The sequence below is a fragment of the Penicillium citrinum genome (assembly GCF_028827155.1).
Source record: "Penicillium citrinum strain IBT 23319 chromosome Unknown utg000003l:1.0-4596430.0:1.0-4598250.0, whole genome shotgun sequence".
NCBI lineage: Eukaryota > Fungi > Ascomycota > Eurotiomycetes > Eurotiales > Aspergillaceae > Penicillium > Penicillium citrinum.
Window position 1 is genome coordinate 166309 of NW_026622688.1, and position 19687 is coordinate 185995.

The 19687-nt window shown below is 45.4% G+C and overlaps 9 protein-coding genes across 9 annotated transcripts; 4 read left to right on the forward strand and 5 right to left on the reverse strand.

The window, feature by feature from the left end:
• Positions 1-1215: 1215 nt before the first annotated feature.
• Positions 1216-1866, forward strand: N7469_003336 (uncharacterized protein; the record flags this gene model as incomplete). The annotated part of the gene is made up of 1 exon (XM_056642256.1): positions 1216-1866. The coding sequence occupies one exon, from the start codon at positions 1216-1218 to the stop codon at positions 1864-1866; it is 651 nt and encodes a 216-aa protein (XP_056501668.1).
• Positions 1867-2358: 492 nt separating this feature from the next.
• On the forward strand, positions 2359-3627 carry N7469_003337 (2EXR domain-containing protein; the record flags this gene model as incomplete). Its single annotated transcript, XM_056642257.1, has 1 exon — positions 2359-3627. The coding sequence occupies one exon, from the start codon at positions 2359-2361 to the stop codon at positions 3625-3627; it is 1269 nt and encodes a 422-aa protein (XP_056501669.1).
• A 153-nt stretch (positions 3628-3780) lies between these two features.
• Positions 3781-4875, reverse strand: N7469_003338 (phosphatidylinositol phosphate kinase family protein; the record flags this gene model as incomplete). The annotated part of the gene is made up of 2 exons (XM_056642258.1): positions 3781-4533; positions 4603-4875. The coding sequence occupies 2 exons, from the start codon at positions 4873-4875 to the stop codon at positions 3781-3783; spliced, it is 1026 nt and encodes a 341-aa protein (XP_056501670.1).
• Positions 4876-5570: 695 nt separating this feature from the next.
• On the reverse strand, positions 5571-6568 carry N7469_003339 (uncharacterized protein; the record flags this gene model as incomplete). Its single annotated transcript, XM_056642259.1, has 2 exons — positions 5571-6207; positions 6282-6568. 2 exons carry the CDS (start codon positions 6566-6568, stop codon positions 5571-5573), a joined length of 924 nt encoding a protein of 307 aa, XP_056501671.1.
• A 1752-nt stretch (positions 6569-8320) lies between these two features.
• Positions 8321-9389, reverse strand: N7469_003340 (uncharacterized protein; the record flags this gene model as incomplete). Its single annotated transcript, XM_056642260.1, has 2 exons — positions 8321-8903; positions 8959-9389. The coding sequence occupies 2 exons, from the start codon at positions 9387-9389 to the stop codon at positions 8321-8323; spliced, it is 1014 nt and encodes a 337-aa protein (XP_056501672.1).
• Positions 9390-11638: 2249 nt separating this feature from the next.
• N7469_003341 (uncharacterized protein) lies at positions 11639-12493 on the forward strand (the record flags this gene model as incomplete). The annotated part of the gene is made up of 1 exon (XM_056642261.1): positions 11639-12493. One exon carries the CDS (start codon positions 11639-11641, stop codon positions 12491-12493), a length of 855 nt encoding a protein of 284 aa, XP_056501673.1.
• Positions 12494-13085: 592 nt separating this feature from the next.
• Positions 13086-13444, reverse strand: N7469_003342 (uncharacterized protein; the record flags this gene model as incomplete). The annotated part of the gene is made up of 2 exons (XM_056642262.1): positions 13086-13142; positions 13202-13444. The coding sequence occupies 2 exons, from the start codon at positions 13442-13444 to the stop codon at positions 13086-13088; spliced, it is 300 nt and encodes a 99-aa protein (XP_056501674.1).
• A 2853-nt stretch (positions 13445-16297) lies between these two features.
• Positions 16298-16626, forward strand: N7469_003343 (uncharacterized protein; the record flags this gene model as incomplete). Its single annotated transcript, XM_056642263.1, has 2 exons — positions 16298-16513; positions 16570-16626. The coding sequence occupies 2 exons, from the start codon at positions 16298-16300 to the stop codon at positions 16624-16626; spliced, it is 273 nt and encodes a 90-aa protein (XP_056501675.1).
• A 329-nt stretch (positions 16627-16955) lies between these two features.
• On the reverse strand, positions 16956-19222 carry N7469_003344 (AMP dependent CoA ligase; the record flags this gene model as incomplete). Its single annotated transcript, XM_056642264.1, has 11 exons — positions 16956-17289; positions 17349-17365; positions 17441-17561; positions 17623-17712; positions 17767-17860; positions 17916-17970; positions 18038-18273; positions 18329-18560; positions 18617-18794; positions 18871-18923; positions 18977-19222. The coding sequence occupies 11 exons, from the start codon at positions 19220-19222 to the stop codon at positions 16956-16958; spliced, it is 1656 nt and encodes a 551-aa protein (XP_056501676.1).
• Positions 19223-19687: the final 465 nt, after the last annotated feature.

Below are 19687 nucleotides of genomic sequence, written 5' to 3' on the forward strand. Positions count from 1 at the left end.
GGGCCTAGTCAAGATCACTGATCCAGAGATATCAATGAATTGATGCTGGGTTTGTTTGAGGTTTGTTGTTGCATCCGTCCTTCTACCCCGAGCATGCCATAAATCTACCACAGACTACCTACAGTCCTCACTAGTGCAAGTAAAATATGACTACAATATAGATTATCAAGATATTACTTAGCATGCTCGTAGTAGGCCATTGTCTTTTATAATCAGGTCTCGACATCAAGCCACATTCCACCCAAACTTACCTCAGACGCCACTGGCACCAGATACTGGGAATAGTTTCAACTATCAATGAATATAGTGAATAGATAGAGTGAAAGGACTATTATTGCATACTGGTAGCTCTTCTCCTATTCACAAATTCATGGGTATGGCTACTTTATACATTGGATCAAAGTCTAGATGCAATCGGAAGTGTATCGCCACTAGCTTCATGCAACTATTGCATTTTTATGCTATTTGCTCCAAGTAATCCCTGTTACTATTATTATTGTCTCACCTGCATATTGAATTAGTGAGATAAACAATTACACTATACGCTGTTAATAGGGCTGTGAACTAATGATAGTAGTACAACTTGATCACTCAATGCTGACAACCCGCCCTCTTTTTCCTTTTTGCCCTTCAACACTTCATCTTTGCTTCTTCCACTCCACCTTCATGCAACACATCAAACCTCCCTTTGTGAAAATAAATATCACAGTTCACAATGATACTCTTAAGCGAGATCTGTTGATGAATCGTTCAGCCGACCAACCGATCTCTGGACCCTTCCGGTTCTTCATATCCGTCTTACATTGAAGCCACGGGCTTGAGCTACATTAGCTCGCCAGGAACGTGGAGACCCTGCAGCCAAGCAATCCAATCACTCAACTACCCTCGGCGAATACCTTCTGTATGTCTTATTTTCTTCTTCTCGCGGGAAATCAATTGGTCTTGTCTCGCGGGTTCAACTGCTGATAATATTTTAGGACGATTAGACGCACCGACATCACGCTCTCCCACGAATCGGACCACCACCATCAGAAAACTCCTCAGAATGCCCAGAAAGAAGGCGTTAAGATGATTCACTTCGTCGAAGAGAGGAGCAAACCTGAAATCTATAAATGATTGACCAAGATCCTTTCTCCCCGACGATCACTGATCTCTAACATTGATCACCATCTCATTCCAAATCTACATCAAGAGTACATACACACTGTCCTCAGAATGGCCCCTCGATCTCTTCTGGCGGGTCTACTGGCCCTCTCCTGGTCAAACACTGCGTTCTCCGCCGTGATCCACCCACGTTCCATCACACCGCCAGCCGGTTGTCCCATCCCCAACTGGACCGTGACCAATTTCAAATGGTACAATGGTTCCCACAGCCTCGACTGCATCCATAACGAGGTGGATAAAAACACCAAGGGGTGCATTTGCAATGGGGGCTGGTGTGACCCGGCAACCTGCGAGAGTACCTTGGTCAATGTTTGTTATACCGGCCTGCCGAACTATGAACCATGGGGTTATGGTCCACCGCAGACCCTCGACATTGGATTTGAAGATGGCCTAACTTGCCATGATCAATATATTGGCTACCGCATCCATGATATCGGACATGGCGAGAGCAACTGCGGCTATGCGGACCGTGGTCTAGGTCGGATTGTCTCTTTCTATGGTTCCTCCAACGAGCCCAATTCGGTCGGACATCTAGACTATACACTGGGCAGTGGTCATGCTCTCAAGTGTGAGAATGGAAGCTCCATCACTTACTCTGGAAGTGTCGATTTCCCTCTGACGTGTGAGCATGACTCTTATTTCAATGCCACTTGCACGGCGCCGGTGTTCGAGGTTCCTATCCTGGATTACCAGTGGATTTAATCTTGATAGAGTATTGTCAAAGTGGATGTCTCTTTGAAGAGGTGTGGTTCTATCCATCTTGCTGTAGTCCATTGATTCTATAAATGTACATTGTTCTACGTGTGCATATCTGCCATCAATCTCACTATTTTATGTTGTATACAGTTCTATCTGATGCAGCCAAATGCCGAATGTAGTATCATTCATTCTTCGTATCTATCCAAGTAGTGAATATAATCAATGTAAACCACTCAAACCAAAGAACTGCGTGAATCGTTCATATTCACTGCGATTCACTTTGAACTGCACGTGCTTCACTCATTTCCCTTCGGCCGCGCACAATAAAACGTTCTCTTCTCTTCTTCTCTTCTCTTCTAATTGTCTCTTCTTCCCTCTTCAACTTTTTCCTTCTCAGCTTCTTCCTTCACATCACCTCATTTCACCTGAACCGATCTATCATTACCTCTTATCCAAAGTTCATTATCTTTCATCCAGAGTAACTTGACTGTCATCATGCTATCCAACGTCATGGAATCACTCACCATAGCATCAAGCAAGACCAACTTTTCGGATCTCCCTTTCGAGATTCGTAAGATGATCTGGCTCTATTGCATCCCAAGCCGGGCCATCGAGCTGGAGGTTCCTCCTGATCAACGTTTGCCCTCGCACTCAGCTACATGCATCTCATGGACGACCCATCAGAACAGCAGACCTCCTGTGGTGACCCGAATCTGCAGGGAGTCCCGCCAAGTAGTTCTGAAAGATTGTGGAGGTCCTATCGACCACAACGAAGCTCGCCCTTCGACTGAGTACAAGGTCACCAAGATGCCTTGGTTCTGTCCTGGCAGGGACATCATTTCCTGGAGCTCGCTCAGCTGTACTCTACCATACGGTCCAAAGGCCCTGGGAGACCACTCCTACTTCATCAGCTACTCACTGCAAGCTCGAGACGTCGTGGTCCCGGGTGAGCTGATCTTCCCATTTCGTTATCTAATGCCCCCAAAGGAAATGTTCAACTTCAAACCCAACTTCAGTCGAACGGAGTCCGACGGGTTTCGTGTGCTCAATGATTTCATGGTCTGTCTTCAGATCGTCACGCTTCATATGTCCCCCGAGGAGGCACTGAACTCGACCATCTCTGGGAGAACTGGAGACAGTTTGGTCCACCTGGTCGATGTTTACGACTCGGCTCAGATAAAAAAGATTTCTGGCGAGGTCAAATCCCAGGACGCCAACACCGAGTTAATCTTTGACCGGCTCCTCCAGACTGAAACCTTGCATCATGAAGTTGATGTCTGGAAAGAACATGCTAAATTAAATTGGATCTGCCGTATGTTCGAGAATTATCATGCCAATCGATCAGACCAACAGTTCGAGCATGACAGGAGGATGAACTTGCCTAGCCGCGAACTCGAATGCTTCGTAAGGCATCCTCAAGATACAAGTCCTGGTGAGGTCGACCACGACAGGTGGTTCAAGAGCTACGTCAATCACAATCCTCCCCGGTTTGACAGATTTATGTTCGACATGAGTATTCCATGGGTCCAGTGGGCTTACAATGACGTCCCAAACTTCCGTCCGGTTATCATGTTTCGACTGTGTGTCCGCAACTGCGCACAGCTTCGGTCTACCTCATTCCGACAAGAGATGTATTCCGGTCGATATCCACCTGAATACCAGAAGGGGCCTATGCGATGCCAATATGAGGCCATGTGGAAGTTGGAGGAGCCGGAGGAGAAAGCAATGGTGGCAGAGAGTAGAAAGACTCTCAAGCGGTTATGAGAATATGTTGACGTCGTCTGTAGGAATCATGAAATGTGAACAAGGGGAAAACCTAAATTGGTAATTTCAGATAATCTTAGACAATGAATACTTCTGCAATGATGATCTTCTCTCATGACCTCGCACTCCCCTTGCTATATGCTCTCTTCTAAATCAATGCACCTCAATCATCTCACGAACCATCTTGAGAAAGTTCCCCCGATACTCCTCTGCCGTAGTCGTAATTGACATAGGGCCCTTCTGTCCCACAACATTAAACGTCTGCACGACCCCCGATAATGCCTGTGCATGCAACTTATGCTTCGCCCAGAAGAAATCGAGGATGACCACCCTGTACTTCCACTTGCCATCTGCCGAAGCAATTCCCTCTCTCCACGGACTTTTCCTCCCAAAAACAGCCGGCTTTGAAGATGCAGGGATGCGCACAAGAAATAATGAGTAGTCGACTGCATTCGCCTCTTGCAGGAACTGGGTGTCGGCTTCAATTGTTTGCAGAAACTTATCGGCATCTTTTCGCCAGAGACGAAGTTTATCATTAAATGTGTCGGCCAGTCTGCTCAATGTATCTTCGCTGACCATTGCTTCGGGGAATAAATCACGTTCTGGATAGAAATAATTGATCGGTTTCAAGTCATATGTTTCCCATTTGTCGCCGTTGGGATCCTCCGCTTTACCACATAGGATATTTTCCATGATAATATGGTGTGCAGGGGTACAACCACATATTGTACCGAGTGTGGTATACGGTGAGAGAATATAATCTGTGATCCAGACGAGAACTGAGTCCGGGTGATGTCTCATGAAGTCATAGTAAGGTTCTAACAAATCGGATTCGAAGAAAGTGTACTCAAAATGGCGAGGAAGACTCTTAATCACATAATGACCATCAAGGGTGGATATGAATGTCTGCTCTAGAGTCAGTTATACAAGTCTCACCAAAATTGTACACCAGTATACTCCTGGTAGTAAACTGACCGAACCAGAATATCCAAGATCACCCATCATTTTAAGTGGAGGTTGACCACCAGTCGTTCGAAAACTCGCTTGATACTGATCCTCGTCAAATTGCCATACATCTCGACGAAGTCCTTCAAATAAATGCATCTCATGTCGTAGAAGTTTAATTCGATGAAGAGTGAAGAAGGCCTTGATAGAACCCCATACTGATTTCTTAAAGCGATCCGGATCTCGCAGCAGTCCTGCCTGAATCGATTTAACCAAGGCCTTTTCCCGGCGTTTAGTACTCATATTCAGATCGATTTATTTATTTTTTTTTTCTTAATAAAGGTTGGAAGTGAAGGTGAAGTTGTTTAGATCGTTTGATATTCCTGCTTTTGCTCTTAGTCAGATGTGGTGACGTCAGGCCGAGCATCAGACGATTTAGGATGTATTTGCAGTTCATCATTGTGTTATTTACTAATTACTAATAAAGGATTGATTAATACCAGTGTCATGTACTAAATAAATCCCATGTCTTTGTCTGAATGAGCAATACTTGTGTTAGAAGTGTCTAGAGTGGGATAGGAGGGAAGTGGGCAAATTAGACTACTTGCAGGTACAGTGGATGGTACATCCGTACATGGCAGTACAGAGTATGTAAACTGCTATTGCTAATATAAATCCACCGATACCTACCGATGGGAGAACAAACAAAGTATACTAGGTAGCATACTCTGTTGATTCCCGCTATTGCTTTCAAGTTTCAATTAGGACAATCAGTGGCTATCCTGAGGATAGCACGCTCATGCATAGCCAGGCTGGACCTTGGAAATCTCCTTTTGATCGAAGTCAATATGTAGAAATTATTATTAATATTTCTGAGTGATTGAATGGCCTTCCCAATCCGATGGTCTTCAACAAAGAAAAGAGAGAGAAAAAAAAAAGGGCAGATGCAACGAGACATGGTATCTAAAAGTTCTAACATCGAACAAACGGCAAAGAGTCTATTTCTTCGTTCCCTCCAGCTCCGGTACGTTTCCTTCTGCAGGCAGCTCCTTCAAAGTTCCTGGCGTGAGGTGCGTATATTCAGTCGGCATCTCATGTGCACATTCCGATGGCATTTCGGATGGTGATTGATTTGACAGGACCGCCCCATTCGTGCCGTTCGCGTTGTGTTGGGCCCGACTCTGCGTTGCCCGACCCCGTCTGCGCCGAAGAAGGAGAAAACCCAGAAGTGCTAGAATAATAATGCCACCCACAGCCACTCCGACTCCAATGCCGACCTTGGCGCCGGTCGAGAGCCCTGAAGAGCCTGATGAGCTCGCGGGAGTCTTTGTAGATGTACTAGTAGCTGCTGCAGTGGTAGTGGTGGCAGTATTGCCAGTGGTGGTCGCGGTATTCGTTGCTGGTGTGGTGGGTGAAATCGAGCTCAAGTCGCTTGATTGCCATCGGATATAGATACCGTATGCATTAACATGCTCTTCGCTGCTTAAAGCAGTTGATGTGCTCATCGTAGATCCATTGGTCGTCCAGGTGTATTCAAATTCGGTGGTAAGAGGAGCTGGACTCCACAGGCAGTCAATAGATTCAGACGCTGTTGACGACTTGGGTTCTCGGGTCACATAAGTATGGCCGTTGAGTCTAAAAACCCCTCGTGTAAGTTTCGTTGCCATATTTCATCTATTCTATGAGAGGTCCTATAAATTTGAACTTACGTTGGGCAGCACGTTGCTGCGGTCTCTGTGACACTTCCACGTTCCACCAGACCGGTATTCGCAATCCCGTATCCCGAAGGACAAACACCGGGAGAATAATAATCTGTCTTATGCCAGCCAGATGGGAGACATTCCGAATGGCTAATTGGGCCCAGGTTCATCCATGTCTTTCCACTAGTACTGCCGAGCCATAAGTCACTGATACAAGAACTTGGAGGTGTGAATGTGGTCGTCAGAGCAGAAATCGTGCTAGGTGTTGAGGTTGTTGGTTCGGTCGTTGTTGGCATATTGACAACAATATCAACGCCGATCGCGTTCGTTGCACTGACAAAACGTGCTCGGCGAGATGTAGAGATAAACAAGAGATGAGAGGGTGGAGGGTCAAGAGGGGGGCTCTACAATCGAGAGATATTTTACAGGCCGATGCTGGAAGCGAAGGACGTGCATATTGCGCCTCATTTAACTGACTGGCGATCCAAGTAACAACAAGGCTGTCTGAACCGTCGATCAACATCTGAATTACTCAGACCTTCGCATGTAGCTCCATTTACATGTAAACTACAAAACTAGGGTATAGATCTGCAAGCCAATGAAAGAGAAAAAGATTGCTTATATCCAATAAGAATTGTATTATCCGCAGAGCCGAGCTCCACATCTTGGACCCCAATCGTAAAAAATATAATACTATGTACATAAGAGGCAACTTGTGCGAAAATTCCTCCCGATAGCTTGCAGGCCATCTCGGGAGAATTTGCATCGCAATTTAATCCCAAAATTGACAATTCACTTTGAAAAAAGGCCTGAACATAGTTTTTCCAGGAACTAACATTGATCAATTGAGATAACCTGAGACTGAATCAAAAGAGTTGAAATCAGGGTTCGCGGTAGCAGACGAATGATAATGGTTATTCGGGATGAGAGTGGGTAAGATACACAGTGGATCAGGGCAATTTGGGTTTAAGAATATCTTTTATGAATAGCAAATAAATGCTATACAATTGGGTTAAGACTCACGAGACCTATGCATTGTAGTACAAATAACAAATGATGCAGATATCACAATATCAAGCCGAAAGCAAACATTTTTGCTGCTACTGACAGAAAAGAAATGGTCGAAACAAAAGGTCATGCAAGTCTGAAGTCAGCGGCCTTCTGAAGAACCGTCTATAACCCGGGGTTGACCATGCAAGACAAAGGATTGTGTTGTTTACGGAGGTAGTAACTCAATAATTTTTGGGTTTATAGATCAAGTAGCCAAATAAAGAAATATAAGATAAATAAAGATACACAGATATACAAAACACAGTGTTGTCGACTCATTTACTGGACCAAAATAACTTCAAATTAGATATAACGATCTGCAATTTGGATCTGTTGTACCTATGAAAAGTAGGTAGTTTTCTCCAGGAAGATGTGGGTATTCTGAAGGAGCAGACATTTTGCATTATTCTACCCCAAACTTCGCTTACAAAAGTGGATTTTATGCCCACATGGATCTGCGATATATTGATCCTGGTCGTTGTAGCAAGAATGAAACAAACGTGGAACGGGCCGTCATTGCGGAGCAAAAAGAGATCTCAACCGGCACATAACGACGTCAGCAGCTGAAAGTCCACAAATTACAAATAGCCGTACCAATAACGCGAACCGCAAGTTCTTCAACTGCTAATGGCAAACAAAGTTCTCCATATACCCAATCCACATCGTGAATTTGACAACTTCAATATAATACTTGAAGTATGAACAAAGCGCTTGATATTGGCCTATATATGATCTGTGGTCATCTTCCATTATCTTGCTTCTGGGTGTGAAACATTCATCATAATACACATATTGATCACACTCGAGAGTCGAGTTAACTAACGTTGAAATCGACGTCCATTCTTTCAAGTTACTATTACGCCCTCGGTGTGCCTCCACAATTTCGCTGGCTGAGGAGAAGAAGAAAAAGAAGAGACAGCAGAGGGAAGAAAGGAAAATTGATTGATTATTCCATCTCGTACATTCGTTTCTTAGATATATAAAGCGTAAAATGGACTTCAACGCACGTCTGGCACTTTTGAGCCAGCCAGTTCATGGTACACCGGCTTGATTTGTGTATCATGACCATCTAGCTCATTCTCACCAAATTCGTCTTCGCGGTGTCCACTCTCACCACTACTTTCATTATGCCGGCTCGTGTTCAGACCACTACTGCTGTTGATAGTGTCTGGAGACCAGAAAGTGTCTTGGCCAGAAGATTCATGCTCATGTGAGGACGACTCAGGGGGGCCGCCATTATGCACAGGCCCGGACAGAACGGACACATTCGGCTTGGGATCTATCGCCTTGTTCTTGGATTTCTGACGATGTCGGCGGATATAGAAGATAACGGTACCCAGGAGAAGGAAGAATCCAATGGCTGCCCCTACTGAGATACCAGCTACAGCGCCGCGGCTCAAACCTGAGGAGTTTCCGGAGTTGCCAGTGCCATCGCCAGAACTTGAAGTGCATTTACTTCCAGAACAGCCAGATGAGTCGGCATCTTTCGATGTTATTTCGACAATGTTCTCTTCGGCATCCTCCTTCCAGGAACAAGCTGAGACATTGAATACACCGCGCTCATAGTCGGCCGATAGATACCTGAATAGAAAATTAGCAAGCTAACCCTGACATTCACTTTGAGCTTCCTACTCACGCTTCTTGCAAGAATACACGACCCAAAGTATATTGTGTAGAGTTTTCTGCTCGCTTCAATGGGAAATAGTAGCTGATATTGCCCACCAAAGGGGGTTTTGCGGTAAGTGCAAATGCTTCGTAGGGCAAAGTTATCGCCACTGCATCTCCACCAGACCCTACATCAGATAACCGAAAGGTTACTTCTGCGTCTGAGTTGAGCAGCTCCGTATTATGTGTGTCATTGACCAGATATAAGCCGGTGTCATTATCCATGGTCAACCCGAACGCCTTCTCAAACTCCTCGCAAACTTTCTCGGGTAGCCAAAGATTTGGGTCTGTGGAATCGATGAAGATATCGATTGGATCGGATAATAGAATCGAGGATGTTGATCCACTATAGCTGATTGATTGGAGATAAACGACTAGGTCGCGAGTAATATCATCTGCCATAGTAAATGATACTGAGTTCGAGGTAAATCGTGATTCATCATATCCGGAAAAGATGAGCTGGCCGTATACTTGTTTCAGACCTGGATGGGAAAAATGCCAGGGATCAGCTATTCATTACATTTTTACTCAATATGAAAGACACGCTCACGATATTTGGCACCGGCAGTATAGCTCCAACTCAAGCTTGGGATCGTGCCTTGACTTTGGAGGGTTTTGAAGAGTGAAGGCGATGATGCATTTCCCAATGTCGTGAGGTTTACCTGTTGAGGGTTAAGACCGAATATGCCCCTGTGGACCGAAGGGATTAGCGAGGTTTTAATTCCAGGTATTTGATGCTTGAATTACAAATAGAAAGGGCTGGGTGTCGCAATGCCAGCAAGAGTCTGGTTGTTGATACTTGGGCCACTCAAGCCGAGGCCCAAATTATCCGTCGCGAATTCCGATCTTTGAGAATATCCCAAGTTGGCCTCTAGACCGACATCATTGTCGTTGATATTGAAAATACCCATGGAACTCCAACTCGAAGAGTCATTGGAATTGAATAGATTGCCTCTCGAAGAAGCACAGTCAGATGGTGCATCGGCAAATACAGTTTCGGAACAGCCATATTCGGACAATACAACCATAGACTCCGGAGAGGCTGTCGATACTAACACTCGAACATATTGCTCTGGAGTTCCAACTCGAAGAAAAAAGCTGCTCCAAGGTCCATCGTTACCTTCGCTAAGGGGACGTCAGCAAATAGCACAGCTATTGTCAGATTTTGGACGAGAATTTACAAGTATTGGCTGGGAGAAACAACAACAGGCGACGAGGAGCGTCTGGATAAAGGGGATGCCCAGCGTTCTGGGATCCAAGCAAGTAGTAGAGCTAAAAGGCAGACCAGCGCGACCGAATACATGGTACTCAAGCGCGCAAAGCCATGAAATGTAGTCAATTCGGGTATGCAAGTAGTAGAGTTGTGGCTAGTGAAGGGGGATAAGGGGCGGATCTTGTGAGCTTTTTTCGAGTAAAATGAGATCCAAATCTGCTACGATCCTGCAGATTCGTTCTGGGTAATTTCAGGAACAAGCTCGTGGCAATTGACTTGATGCTATCACTGGCCAAGTCATTGTTCAGCGGTCCTAACATACTATTCGCTCTCGCTCTCGCACGGACAAGGCTTAAAAGTAAAAACAAAAACCGGGATATCCATTTGAAAACCTGCTCCGCTACAAGCTCTATATCTAATCAGAGACTGCCACCGGTATTTATGCAGATCTTAGCCACCATGTTTCTCCATGCCCTAACTGTTCCTGGATAAGCCGTTGTCTGTCACCTCCTTCTTGAGGCAATTCACCGTGGAGCTCAGCTTCGATGACCACATAAACTAAAGTATCAATCGTATAACTCGGTTTGCCAACAAGGATATGCCGAACCCACGTCATCGGTTGTGATTCATTCTACACGACCATTTCAATTTCGCATGTTGATATTTGAGATTTTCCAAGTCTGATAGTAGATAAAAACTGGATATTTGTTTTTATTACTCCTTTCACCCTCCTTCTTTCACGCGTTCTTGGTCTTCCAGTGGCGTCTTATATTTGGCGGTTTCGTCCTTTTAATTAGAATCCTTTGCGGTAGTTGGTGTCGCAATTGAACCCCAAAACCATGCTATCCTTGAAACTTTTGTCCTTGGTCGGCCTGCTTAGCTCGGGTATAGCACCAGTCAATGCTATTCCTGGCTCAGGTATCAGAATTAACCGAGGCGAACAGAGTGAAGAGAGTCATAGTCCTGGATTTTGGTCGGGTAGTGACCAGAAGACCCATGCTTATATCTGGTCATCCGAACAAACTTCATACTCTCCTTCTACCAAATACTGGTATACTGATACTACAGTCGCGCACACAACGACCAAGTATATCTCACCGGGTCCTCATAACAAAACAGTCGTCGAGTCCGACACATCTAAAATTTCATGGAAGTTGACGAGTACCACGACTTTTTCGACCACCGCAACCTTCGTGTCGTCGTCCATTACAACATCTCCTCCTCCTAACCCATGCCCGACATCCTGCAAGATGTAAGATTCCTTGCGCCTGGTGAGGCTTCTCAACAATCAAAGGCTGACTGGATTGATAGTTCGGCTGGCACGGTCAACCTATTTTATTGGCCAACGGATCAGCCATATGAGTATCCGACAACCCATTTTGATAGTCATCTCGACTATACTTTGTAAGACCCCCATGTGATATTTGCACGGTGCTCCATGATACTAACAAGTGCTGACGATAGTACCTCACCATCGGTGTACATGATTGTCGACAAAATCTATGGAACAAACCCTGCCGGAGAGATTGCTGGTCCTTCTGGCACGAGTGTCATTTTCCCCCTTGACCTGAACGAAGTATCAACGATTGTGCCGAACATCTCAGCAACCCATCAACTTACACTGAACGATCTTCGTACCGATTGTCCTCAAACAGAACCAGCTTCTGTGATCGCGACAAAGATTCCAGGAGGCCCATGCGACCCAATTCTTGCGGCCCCCAAGAAGGTCAAATCTTGGGCTTCACCATGTGGTGCTTGTGAGAACTTCGGATTATTTGATCCCCCTTATGCTGTCCCTCCTCTAAGTGGCGGATTGGTCCCAGTGACTACCACAACGACGGAGCCAACGCCTCAGACTACGACCGCCATCGCCTCAGCTACTCAGACTGCCACCACCGAGGAGATTACCGCATCCGCAACGCCGCAGTCTACCTCAGCCAGTGAGACTGCAACTAACAGTGAAGCTGTAACTCTGACTGAATCGTCCGGCTCATATGTTGGGACAATCCCGGTGACCATCCCATCATCTGCTCTTCAATCCCCATCTGAAGCAACCACAGCCTCTTCCACATCCTCCGATGCATCCACTACCTCAGAGACTGATACTGGGGATTCTTCGGGTGTATCCTCGATTCCAAGCCCAGACTCTAGCTCTAGCTCTGTCTTGTCTTCATCTTCGTCCGCGGGCGCGGCCCCGAGTTCAAGCACACCCGCAGCCTTCTCGGCGGCCACAAAGCTTCCGAGGAGTCTTGTATGGATGACGAGTCTGGTGATCGGAGGATGCCTCTTGTGAGCGGATGTTTGATTCTATCGGATTCACGAAGCAGTAATCTAAATCAGAATATTAGTGTAACTTTTAATGATAGTTAACTATTGTATTGAGGTGGCACTGCTGCTAAACACCAGACAAACCCACCCAACAGTGGCCGAGCATGCCTCCTCTTTCCTCTTTTTTATAAATTCTGATATATAGAGTAGGCGAGTAAGCTTGTTTGTTTGAACACAGGTCCATGTCAATTTGTCAACTCTCTAGCAAAGCAAAAATTAAAAGTAAAAAATGAAGAAAATCGAATGGTGGGTGGGAGATGACATCTTAGCTCAAGAGGAACTCGAGCAGAATGAAGATATCCGATCATTCACTCGCGGAATGTGGCTGGATTAGTCCTCGCCGCAAGTGAAATGATTTCTCGGGGTATGTTGGTTTTCAAGCTACATTTCATAATATTGAATTGACAATATGATGGGCAGAAAGAACATTTTCAAGGGCTCTTTACGATATACTTGGTATGGGTTTGTATGGTTTGAGATTAATTTTATTAAAACCTGGATCAGGTGTTCCCGGCATTATATGGATTGAAATACTATTTCCATATTAAACCTCCCATTTAAAGGAGGTGGTTGAGGCTGCATTGGAGGTTGAGGTCCAGGTTGATCAGGCCAGTCTGGGAACAATTATTAGCGTTCTGCTTTCAGTTTGAATATAATCTGACGGATCTCTTACCTGTCGGACGTCGCTCTCAGAGCAGCAGTAGACGTCACCGCCGGAGCAGTTCTCGCCCAAAAGACCGTTCAACAGGTTGCCGAGGGAAATGAGGCCGCCGTTTCCATTGCCCTGGCAGACGACGGTCTGGTGGCTTTCGCAGACGGTCTTGTCGGAATCTTGATCCTTATCCTTGCCTCCACCAGGAGCAGGGGCGGCCAAAGTGGTGGCGAGGAGGGCAGAGCAGGCGATCAAGAACTTCATTTTGCCGGGTTGGTTGAAAGAAGCTATCCCGATAGTTGGTCAGCATAAAAACTTCTTAAGTGATATTTCTTATGGGAAGAATCAAGTACATTTTTGGATGGTGGATGAGGTGTATCGTATCGCTAGGAAGATGGGGATGGCTTGAAAGTATTTATGCAGTTTGAATCAATTAAGCTATCGGCTATTCCTATCATCAAACCACTCAAATAAGAAGAGAACCATTGTAACGGTCTTATGATACTCTACATAGTAGACTCTGCTTCAGTCCTGAAGAGGTGGGTCAATCCACCCGGGCAGCTTATAGTCTCTTTCCGAACCCGGTATTCACACTCTCGTTTCAGGGTCTCGACAACAAGTGGTGCTCATCCATTACGTTCAATTACCAGTACATTGGATCTAATAGTAGTCATTGGCTCAACCTTTCGAATGGGGATGGCCCGGTCAGTTCATTGGAAATTTCCCAGTAATACTGATTATACTCTTAAAGATGATCTTCAGGGTACAGACCCCGATATATCAGAGATCAGCACATTCACGGTGAGTAGAGATGAACAATATAGCAGAGACAACACTTAGACATCCATTCGTATTTATTTTTCTTTAATGAGAGAAGTGACCACTAAACTTGACTAAAACATAACCACTTGGAACGCATCGCCAAATTCATCTAGGACGTAATCACTCTAGACATCCGGTCATAGCCAAGACTCCATAGTTAATACGAGCAGAACCCACAATTTAAGAGTGACGATTATACTAATACCATTAGATCTATACTTGCCTTGTCTAGCCAATTGAGGAAATTTTTGTCTCTTAATTAGTTCGAGTCTATTACCTTTTGAGCCCTGACTCGAGGCATCAAACGCGACCTGAGTGTTCCTGTCGAAGCATCAGCAATCAGATTTTTATGGCTTAGTGTGACATGGAAGAGTTTATCCTAGTCCGTTCAATCGTTGACGTTGCGACTTGGAAAAATTCGTAGTGTGTACGGAAACAGTCGATCAAGTGGATCTCTGGGGATAGTGTTACAGTGCTCTTCCATGGGACGCCAGTGAGTGAAATACAACTTGGAACAAAGAGATTCTATCAATCTAGGTTTGCTTGCCGCTTTTCTATCCTTGCAAGTAGGCTTCCCTGTGCCTGTGATCCATTTCCTAGATCCAGCAAGGCAGATGCCCAATTCTAAGGAAATAATCCATCAGGCTGCGTCAATATTTCGGGAGAAATTTATAGTATCAAAAGGGCATAATCTAGCTATGCGAGAACCTTCAAGACCATTTACATATTGGACCCCCGAGATATAATACTTTCAAGAGCTTGGCTAATTAACCTCCTACTCGTATCAAGTGTGTACCGCTGTAGCATGGCTATTCATCTGCCTCTTTTTTATTTTCAAGGATGTGGCTTTTGTCCAAGTTCCTGGCATTTCAGGTGCTTGGTTCATGCATCAGTATACAGAACGCCACCTACGAAACAAATTACACGCTAAAATGCTTGCTTAAAAATGACTCGCCTACTGTCCAATGCATCAATACATAGTAAAAAGAAGACATTAGGGCGATTGCAAATTAAAGCCGGAAGATCCCGATGTGATGTACGATCGGCCCTTGCAACGATCGGCGGTTGCCGGGGAGAGCCGTTTTCGGGGCACTAAAGACTCGAGCAGTCTAGACTTTTTGAAAGGGACACCCCCCGGTCGGTATTTGACTATTGCTACCATTGACTGAATACGAGCACTCGCAGGGATCATTTTAGGATTTCAATCACTTGGGAATGACGCTCATATCACCAGTACTTTTGTATACTCCTGTAGTCATATGGTGAGAATTAAAGCTTGCACACATTCTTAGCTATGCAATATCACAAGCTGCAAGGATCACAGGATACCGTTTGCGTTTTACGTCGCTTTCTCAGTTTCAGTCTTCCGCGAGCGCTGTATAGCTCAACAAGGAATTTATTTCCAAGTATGGTCTCAGTCTATATGGAGAGTGCATGTACTATGAGAACTGGATCAGGGATCACTTATCCCTAGCCCCGCTGTTGATATTAGCTCTTGTACCTGAACTCGCAGCTAAAATTAGCTTGTTTGGGTTCCTGACACGCTAGTCCGTATAAAATTATTGGGCGACGGGTGGCTTGACGCCGAAAAATGCTTCGTAAGCACATTCTTGAACTAATTTCCTTTCTACCTCAAGACATGTGAGATTTACTACGGAATGCTGATTCCATGGTCCAGGAAAGGAGTGACACATTCTACTCCCAGCCACAGAGTCATATCTCCGGAGCGATGCAAGCCTTCACGTTTTGAGGGCTGATTGATACCTTTACGACTTTTCAACTTGAAAGCCCCGATCTAGTAATCCGGATGAAGTAGGATGATCGAGACCTATAGTGCCTGAATGACGTCTGCAGTGTTGTTCGCGGAAATGATTCCCCCCCCCAAGGTAGCAAGCTTGCCATTGGATCAATGCTTGAAGGCAGTTTGATTGGAGAAAGAAAACTAGTGCCTCAATTTGTAGCGATCGTAAGACACCATGATAGCAAGAGGCTACACTCAGTAGGAAGCATTGGCCACACATGAATATTCTACATACCAGGTTAGCGTGGGGAAGATCTCGCGGAGAATGTAGTCCTAAGGTAGTATTCTCCTGTATCGCATTCACATCCCTTGTTACTAGATTTAACACCAAAGAACTATATAAAAGCCCAAGAAATATCCGCCAATATCGATCTTCATCCCACTCTACAAATCTCCATCTTCAGGCTTAATCTCCAAGGTACGAAGCGTATGTGAACTGCCCTAACCCATATCCGGTCACTCACTGTATTCCAGTTTCAAACCAATCCTTCACAATGAAGTTCACCCTCATCTCCTTCGCCATCTTCGCCACTGCTCTTGCAGGAGGCAGCGCCCCCGAGGGCGGCAAGGTCTGCAAGAGTGACCAGACCCCCGTCTGCTCCAAGAACGGCAACGGCGGCCTCATCACCCTCGGAAACATCGCCGGTGGTGCCCTTGGCACCGAGTGCTCCGGTGGTGATGTCTACTGCTGTGAGACCAAGGATGTCCAGGTAAGATACGAAACACCCCTGGATACAAAGGATACTTGTACTGACAATATCGGCAGAGCGGTCTGCTCAACCTGGACGTCAACGCCCAGTGCAGTCTGAACCACGTTCTCTAAAAAGCTTTATTTCAGAGACGTTATTGAGGCTGGTTCCAGATTCCAATCCTTGTATCTGGTCCTTTAACCTCGATACAATCTGGACATTAGGGTTTTCTCCCTGAGAGCTTCTTTGTTACTTCTTGCTTTGGTTACACTATACTTAATTCGAAATGATAGCTATCTATCGTCGGTACTTTTTCTTTGATCAAGGTTCGTAGCATTGTATAATCTGTAAATCCATGTCGCCTACACTGTTCTTTTGTCGATATTTATCTCGGAACTTTCAATGTCGCTATAATGATCAGAACAGGGGCCACGTCCGAGATATTCCCTTCCATGGACATTATTCAAAGCTTAGCAACTCTATGCTCATTCAGTTTTGCCGGTAGGAGCCTCCTCAGAATTTTCCCGGTGGGAGTTTTTGGGAGCGTCTGAAGATGAAAGACACCCCCTCTAAGCTTTTTGTATCCTGCAAGCTGCCCATCAATCCAGCCATTGATCTCATCAAGTACATCCTGCTTCTCAGAGCTCGCCAGCCCCGCCGTCCTTGGTGACAGGCTGACGTAGGCGAGAGGGACTTCAGTTGCTTGCGAGTCATCATACACTGCACAGACTGCTGCGTCTGTAACCTCGGGGTGGCGCAGGAGAATATCTTCCAGCTCTGAGGGTGCAATTTGGAATCTGTTGTTTTGGTTAGCAATGGTTTGTTGATCCGCAAAATGGGAACGACCTTAGCATACCCTTTGTACTTGATCATCTGTATATAGCTGGTTAGTTACGTGTCCTTTACAAATGCAAGTGTAATACAAAAAGAGTAATGAGAAAATTTTACCTCTTTGAGACGATCGGTGATCCAGATGTTCTGGTTCTTGTCCATTTTTAGGATATCTCCTGATCTGATCCATCCATCTGTGAAAGTCTCAGCAGTTGCTTTGGGGTCATTCACATAACCCCTAAAGCATAATTAGTGACTGGAGATCTCAGGCTCAAATTGTTGGCAGAATATGTTCTCACATCATGACCAATGGACCACGGAGCCACAGCTCTCCTTCTTCACCTAGAGCAACGTCCTTGTGTGTTTTTGGATCGACTAATCGGCCTTCCCTGTGATGATATTAGCAGGAATCGCCAATACAGGAAAGCATCGATTGAACATACATGCCAGCGAAAAGCTTGCCAACACATCCAATAGCTTCCTTATCTTCGTCGATTTGATGAATAACACCTCCCGAGCATTCAGTGAGCCCGTAACCTTCGTGTCACATATTCAGTCAAGCAAAAAACAGTTGAGGGGTGAACATGCCAACCTTGAACGACGCTAGTATGTGGAAAGCGCTTTTTGAGCAAAAGTTGAACGGATTTCTTGAAGGGCAAACAGTCAGCATTGCATATTTCATCCGCCCTTGGTGAAATTTGTGGGGAGATATACTTTCAAAGGTGCTGCAGAAATGACGATTCTTTGTAGCGATGCCAAATCATACTTTTGCGCGACAGGCGATGTGGCAAGAAGAAGTGCCACTGGTGGCACAAGGTGTAAATCAGTCACTTTGATTTCGCTCGACCTTCGACAAAATTCCTCCAGGTCAAAAGCCGGGAGACTGCAATAAAGCCCTCCAACCCACATTCCAGACATTACAACAAGAGTGAGTCCATAGCAATGGCAGTCTATAGATATATTGTTAGCTCCCAAAAGACCAGCAGACGTCTTAACGAAACATACATGGAGCAAAGAACACCTCGCGAACTCTCGAGTTAACTCGAACTGGCATAGTGGCGCGCATGATGAGGGAGTTCATGACTAGGTTATAATGAGACAATTGTACGCCCTTCATTTTCCCCGTTGTGCCCGAGGAAAAGCAGATTGTGCTGGCCACATCTTTGCTGCTCTTCCCTTCAAGATCATGGGGCGGGATGGTCTCTGCAGTTGTTAGGCCGATGATATCTTCCGGAAACTGAGCGCTCGTCAATTAAAGCTACCATCTAGTTATCGCAAATGTCATACACATACCTGTGGTAGGTTCTGGATCTTGCAGCGGATAGTAACAACCTTGATGCTTGTTTGGGACAAAGATGCAAGGGCAGACTGGATCTGACTGAGCTTCTCCTTGACGGTGACGATGTGCGTTGGGTTTGTGATATTAATGGCATGCACGATATCGTCCTGTGTTGCGGATGTATTAAGGGTCCTTCGGGTTGTAGAGTGATTATCAGAATCGCTGAAAGAGAAATTACTGAGGGGCAGTCTTTTATCGGGACACTCACGCGAAAATAGCACCAGTCCACCAGGTCGCATGAGCAAGGAGTACAAAGGCATTCTACTACCTGAATTAGAGAGTACAAGAAATATCATCAAATTTGCCTTTATTACCGAATTGTTAACCAATGCCAGTAAGGTATCTCCAGGTTGTAGATCCAAATTCACCCGCAGCCCCCAAGCAGCTCGAGCAGCTTGATCGCGAAGAGAGCCATAGGTGATGGTTTCATTGGAGAAAGTTTCGACATGGACGATTTTCGATGCAGGTACCTCATCGGGGTTGTATTGTGTCATGAATTGTGGGATTGAAAGACCGGATACATCGTGAATTGGTAATACTGGTGACTTGTAAACGGACATGATGATTGAAAATAAAATATGAGAGCAGCTCACAAAGGCGATTAAATGTCTCTAGAGGAAAATACTTGGGGGGGGGGGGTTCTGGCAGATGCAGTTGACTATCAAATCCATCCGAGCCATTCTAGTCGGCACTACAAATAGCTAACTTGCATAGGAAAAGAGTGCGAGTCGAATAGACAATCATGCAAGAACACGAGCCGCGCAAGTCCTAGCATTCCTCCACGCTAGCTCACTAGTAAGCATTACTAGTCTATGCCCCGACCGTTTTGGCCCGTGTTCAGATTGACAGATCTAAGAATGTTTAGGGTTGAATAGGCCCACTTCTTGAACCGTGGCCCCCACGGACAAGTTGATTTGCTGGTGTTTCTTGAAATCTCATTGGAGTCACTTCTCAGAATACTGTTTCAGACTACCTTTTCATTAGAAGTTGGAGTATTTCCTGGAGTGGGCTCTTTTGATATTTCA